At 33.8% G+C, this 6158-nt stretch overlaps 1 protein-coding gene across 1 annotated transcript; it reads left to right on the forward strand.

Annotated features, from left to right (window-relative positions):
* Positions 1 to 442: 442 nt before the first annotated feature.
* LOC111371504 (vesicle-associated membrane protein 724-like) lies at positions 443 to 5748 on the forward strand (the record flags this gene model as incomplete). The annotated part of the gene is made up of 5 exons (XM_022993533.1): positions 443 to 725; positions 3462 to 3603; positions 3683 to 3803; positions 5015 to 5077; positions 5272 to 5748. Coding segments are annotated over 5 exons (759 nt in total), but the record flags the coding sequence as incomplete, so codon positions are not given.
* Between the last annotated feature and the right edge of the window lie 410 nt (positions 5749 to 6158).

Here is a 6158-nt window from a genome sequence, read left to right on the forward strand (position 1 = left end):
ACATGATCGAAACTTGCTTGACTATGGCTAGCGAGCGACTTGGCCCATTTTCCATTCCTATAAGATAAATGAGATTTATGGGCTTGTTTGAGATACATTATTTTCAAAAAAATACATTTCTCAAAAGTGATTTGACATCATTTCAACCACATATTTTTTAATAAAATAATATTATAAGCAAATCTAAAATTTTTTCTTATTTTTAAATTATATATTTTTCATTGATTTGATATGAATAATGTATTTTTTCTTAAAACGTAGTTCAAACATTATCTTTTTTTGTTAAAACTCGAATAATCAAACATGAAATAAGATAAAAAGGGCAGCGAAAACTGAAAAGAAACGGGAAATGATTAATGAAGTTAATCAAATAAAAGCAATACCAAACTACAAAGGCAGCCTTAAAATGAACAAATCTTTACTCCAGCGGTCGATCTTGTAATTCCTTTTCCTCTTCAAAGTTCAACCACAAAAACACAAAGTTTCAAGTTTTTCAACCCGGCATCGAGTCGGTGAGTCGACTGAGCCCATTGGAAATGGTCAAGAATCGTTGATATACAGCTTCGTGGCTCGTGGCACAGTGGTACTGGCGGAGTTCACCGAGTTCACCGGAAACTTTCCGGCGATTGCAGCTCAGTGCCTGCAGAGATTGCCTTCTTCAAATAATAAGTTTACTTACAATTGTGATCATCATACTTTTAACTTCCTAGTTGAAGATGGCTACGGTAATTTCTCTGATATTTTGTCACCAGTTTTTTATCAAGCTTTTTGCTCTTTGATCTTTCAAGTGTTTGGAGAATTTGAATTTTTTTCTTTGAATTGCAAGTGGTTTTTGTTGGATCTAAGCTAGATATCCAAAAGCTTGGCTCTTTACTGTTATCGCTGTATAGGTGATGCAATTCAAGCAAACACTAGTGGTTTCAAAACTCGATTTTTTTGGGGATTGTAGAGAATTGTATTTAAATCTTTTATTTCATAGTTGTTTTAATTTAGAATAAAATGAAAAAAATCTGAGAGTACATTCTCCAATTGAAGCAAGAAATAAGTTCATGTTCTCTCGTTTCTGTTCTTTAGATGCTCTTTTTCGTGCATTTAAGGTTTTGAGCTTTGTTTGGCTATCTTCTATTAATAATTCTAGGTTATATAGTAGTAGCTAAGGACATTAATATTTTAATGGCCAGTAGAAAATATAGGATTTGGTTTCTTGGGACTTGGATATCATCAGTGCATCAATCTGTAATTTGTAATGACTTTTTGAGGAGAAATATAATTTTTGTAGGTTGTGATTCAACTGATATATAAATGAGAGCATTCTCATGGAAATCTTCTGTTAGGAGTTGTCATAAGCTTCTAAAATCATAACTCGCAAGTGCTTGGCCATCAAGTAAATGCTTAAGCTATCAAACATGGATTTCATACAGTTGGAAGATTGGGAATATTGGCTCATTTAATTTTTTCAGAGAGAAATGCATGTGTAGGCACTTGGAACTCTGATCGTTGTGTGAAGGTATTTTTCCCTCTTTGCTGGATATTCATGTGGATATAGATCAGTTTGTAGATGTATTGGGGTTTTACATAGGAAGATAGGCTTGATGTTCTTGGGCTCGTAATTATGGAGTCATTCAAGATGAGTCGAGAATGATAAAACAATGTAAAGTCTGAACAAATGTTTGAACTAGTTATCTTTACTAGGATGGCGAGCTCAGCTTGTTCAGCAAAAAGTGCAGCCAGTGCTACTCCAGCTTAGCTTGTATTTAAGTTTCTGAGAGCTCTTTTAAGCTTGGCTTGAAAAGAAAACGGAACAGAACAATTTTAAGATTTGTTTTGTGATAAGAAATTGTGGGGTAAGAAAATCCCCAAAAAGTAAAATACTAATTCCGAAGAATAGTTATTAGACCTGCCATGTTCTTATGACTTTGAGTGTTGAGTTGTTATAAGACAAAATATCTAAAATATGAATGTAGTAGAAATGTGGATATGCTAAAATGGATAAGATAAAAACTAAGAATATACACCAAGATGTGGAGGTGGGCACCAATTGATTATAAATTAGAGAAGGATGATTTATGTGGTTCGGACATGTTTTGTTTAGACTTATATTTATAGGAGCGACATGTTCTCAGTACAAAATGTTAGAAGAGGGAGAAGTAGATCAAATCTAATGTGGCATGTTGTAGTTACTGGGGATGTAGTTACTTAACATCTTCAGCAGATCTAGCAATCAACGGAACTTAATGACAATGCAGGATTCATGAATCTGACCCTAAATACTTTGAGAACAAGACTTTGTTGTTTTGTTATTGCTTGTGATATTAAGACGAGCTTGAGCAATCTAAAAGCTTGGTTCAAGAGAGCTCATTTACCACTCTTATTTAGAATGTGAATGTTAGAGTAAATAAACAGGCGTGGGTAATCTTTTATCACACAATATTATTTTGTACTATGTTTTTGTTAGATTCTTTAGATATGCAAATTTTCCTTTAGTAAACTTTTGGTCCTCTAGACTGTGTAGAGAGCATAGAATCCAAAAGTTCTGTCATGGAATTAAAAAAGAGCCAATTAGAACCTCCTCGTCTTTGCTGCACCTTTTTCGCCTATCTCCAATTTTTGAGAAGAAGAAGCGCACCCATGTTCTTTGGATTTCACGGTTGAAATAATTAGCAATGACTCAGTCAAGTGTCAAGTCTGAGGCCCCGACCTGTGTGGCTAAACCTTGAGTCTGAATTTTATCTGTCGTCCATTGGAGGTATGGAGCTTGGAGCTTAGATCAATCATTTGGAAAATATTATGTGACTTTCTTTTTGTTTATTATTCATTGCGTGGATTTGATATTCCAATGATAGGATGTAGATATTTTCCATTGACCAACTGGTGGCTATCTTTGGTAATGATGTCGTGAAAAGCTATGAGCTCGAGTGGGTCATTTCTAGAAGCCGCCTTGAATGTTGGATCCGGTAGTGGCCAAATGAAGTATAGGGCACACTATTGCTTCTATTATTATTAAATCAGTTTTGATAACAGGATTCACAGATTCAGGACCAAAACGTTAACACACTTAGAGCATGTTTGGATAGGCTTAACAATGTTACTTTTAAGTAAACAAGTTGTAGAATAAATAATTTTTTATCGATCAAAGTTGAAAGCATGTAAGTTTCTTATTTTGACAGTAATGTTTGATTTTGTTTCAAAATAAGATTATGTAAAATATCCAAATATATTGGAAACAAAAAGGTACCTGTTTACCCTTTTAAGCATTAACCAAATGTTCATAGGGTAATGTTTCTGGATCGTTTTGTATTTAGTTCTTAATTTAGATATAATTTGATAATTTTGTTCCATTATTTCTTTCATTGTACCCCGCCACTTCTGTCCCTTGTCTCTGCTTTTTATGTGTCATTATCAAAATCAAAGAATAATGTAAAGGTGGTTGCTTCAACTGACCTATTTGCTAAGTCATGCAGCTTATTGTGTTGTCGCCAAAGAATCTGTTGGAAAGCATATCTCATTCACGTTTCTGGACCGTATTAAAACTGATTTCAAGAAAAGATATGGTGGTGGTAAAGCAAGTACAGCAGTTGCCAAAAGTCTCAATAAGGAATTCGGGTATGCTCAAAAATATGTTTTTATAAATCTTTTCTGCATTTGATTACATGTAAACGTTCTCCAAATATGTTATTCGCAGGCCACTTATCAAAGAGCAAATGCAATACACAATAGACCATGCTGATGAGATTGATAAACTATTAAAAGTAAAGGCCCAAGTTTCGCAAGTCAAAAGTATTATGCTGGAGAATATAGATAAGGTATTTACTAGAAACGGAGTCATATCCATGGAATTGGGCTTGTTTCCCGCATTTGGTTGCTTTTACTATTTTTTTTATTTTTTTGCCCCTATGTTCTTGTTACCTTATAGCTCTAATACCTCCTTTTTTCCTCGTGTTCATTACAAAATTTGAAATCTCATGTTTCATGCAGTTTTGCATTTAAAATGTTTATTTTCTCTTATTCCTTCTAAATTGTGAAGTAATAGTTATGTTCTTGATAGTGCCTTCTTACAAAAATATCTTAAAACTTGTGGCATGTTCGCCAAGGATGAGTAGATAGCACTAGATAGTAATAAGCAAGATAAACATGTTAAATAATGTTCAGTTCTATCTAATATCGTGTACTTGACACACTATAATTTTTCAATGGAGCTAAGAAAAACGAAGTAAAAGGGGGAACGAGAACCATGTGTAAAATCTGGGTTGTATTTTAGCAATTACCTTAAGCAATGGGTGGTGATTGTTTATATACAGGACATCCTACAGACAGAATTTATTAGCCTAAAGTATTTGGTCGAATTCACTAAGCAAGCTATGGAATTAAAATTTTTCTTCTATTTATTTACTTATGGTTTAAGCACCGATACTTTGCAGGTCTTTTACATGGTAGCTTTTGTATGTTGTTAAATCCTAATTAACGAAGATTAATTGCCCAACATAATTTGATGTACCCTTATTTTTGTCATGAAAAGTTATTAAAAACTTTTGTCTAATATTATGTAATATTGAAGTGATGTAACAGAACAATTCTTTCAAATGATTTGATAGTTCTTTAAAATAATTTTAATTAATCATGAGTATTTCAGTGCATTTAACGAAGAACAAATGTTATAAATACAAACTTATCTTATTTTAATTGTTGTGGGTCTAGAGTTAGTTATTCATTTCCAACAAAAATTACTTCAATATAGATGGAGATGCTGCACCTAGTTATAAATATGTAATTTTCTGTCAACTGCATGCAAATGAAGCTTCATGGATGTCAAAAGCTCTAACCATAAAACTCGAACTAATTAAAAACAAATCCAGAACTCTGCTCCATACCCTATGTATAGAACAAGCCTGGAGATTCTTCTCTACTGAATGAGCATTTTGTTCGTCATTTTTATTTTATTTTTTCTCATGCTCTCTTTATCATAGAACCGACTAATTAAAATAAGACTTTGATGTTGTGTGGATGCACCTTCAAGGCTGTTGATAGGGGAGAAAACTTAACCATTCTTACCAACAAAGCTAAAGAGCTGCGTGATTCGGTAGGTCAATAGTCCATTGCAGTGACATGTTCGGCTAAGCTTAAAAGTACTTTTATATAATGTAAAAGTAACTTCCTGACTTGCAAGAATGAAGCTCTGAAAGAACGCAACTTCTTTTTAAGCTTAGCCAAGCATGCTATTATCTTAAAATCACATGCACATTCTTTTTGAGCCTCTCTCTCTATCTTTTTCAGGCTAAAGAATTCCAGAAAACGGGGACGCAAGTCCGAAGAAAGATGTGGTATCAGAATATGAAAATAAAGTTGGTCGTGCTCGGAATCGTCCTGCTCCTGGTCCTTATCATCTGGGTTTCCATTTGCCATGGTTTCGATTGCACCAACTAGAGTATATATGCATCCTGTCCGGTCTAATAAAGTGAGTCTTTATTCTCCTCCCTGGATTCAAATTGTACGATTTCATTTGGTGAAGGAGTTCTCTGTCGAACGAGAAATATACTAGCTATTCATACACACTGGATGTCGTCTAAGCTGGGTTTTACGGTGCGTATGTAATTGCTGCAACTGTTTATTCTGAATTTCTTCGAATGTAGACATTCTTTTAAAGATCTATACTAGTGTCGATAGATGATTTTGATATAGCATTCTTGTTAAATTTGTTGCTCATTAATTACTTGACCGAACCATTGTAATGTATAAGTTTTTCTCGAACCACCTCTGCTTAGATGCAACATATTCATTTTTTCTTCCAGAAACATAAGAGTTTTTCAAAAATGGTTAGGGGCAAGACTTATAGATGCAAATTGGCAATATAATGCAGGCCGTTGTTTCGGAGCAGCTAGCGGTTCGTCATTGGTCAGACAGCCTACAAGCTGTTGGTAAAAAAATGCAGATATATTTAAGAGCAAAACAGGAAATTAACAATTATGGTAAATCACTGAAGGATAGACAGAAGAATAGCAAAACGAGGCTTATTTATTATACAATGACCTTAAAATTGATTCATGCACTTATTTTAAGTGCTTGAGATTTTGTTTGAGCATCTCTGTCATGATACAAAGAAATCTGCAGAATTTGAGCACTTCAGTTTCTAGTTAGACGAAATGAACTATAATGAAGACTTT

Source organism: Olea europaea, chromosome 22 (assembly GCF_002742605.1).
Source record: "Olea europaea var. sylvestris chromosome 22, O_europaea_v1, whole genome shotgun sequence".
NCBI classification, from domain to species: Eukaryota; Viridiplantae; Streptophyta; class Magnoliopsida; order Lamiales; family Oleaceae; genus Olea; species Olea europaea.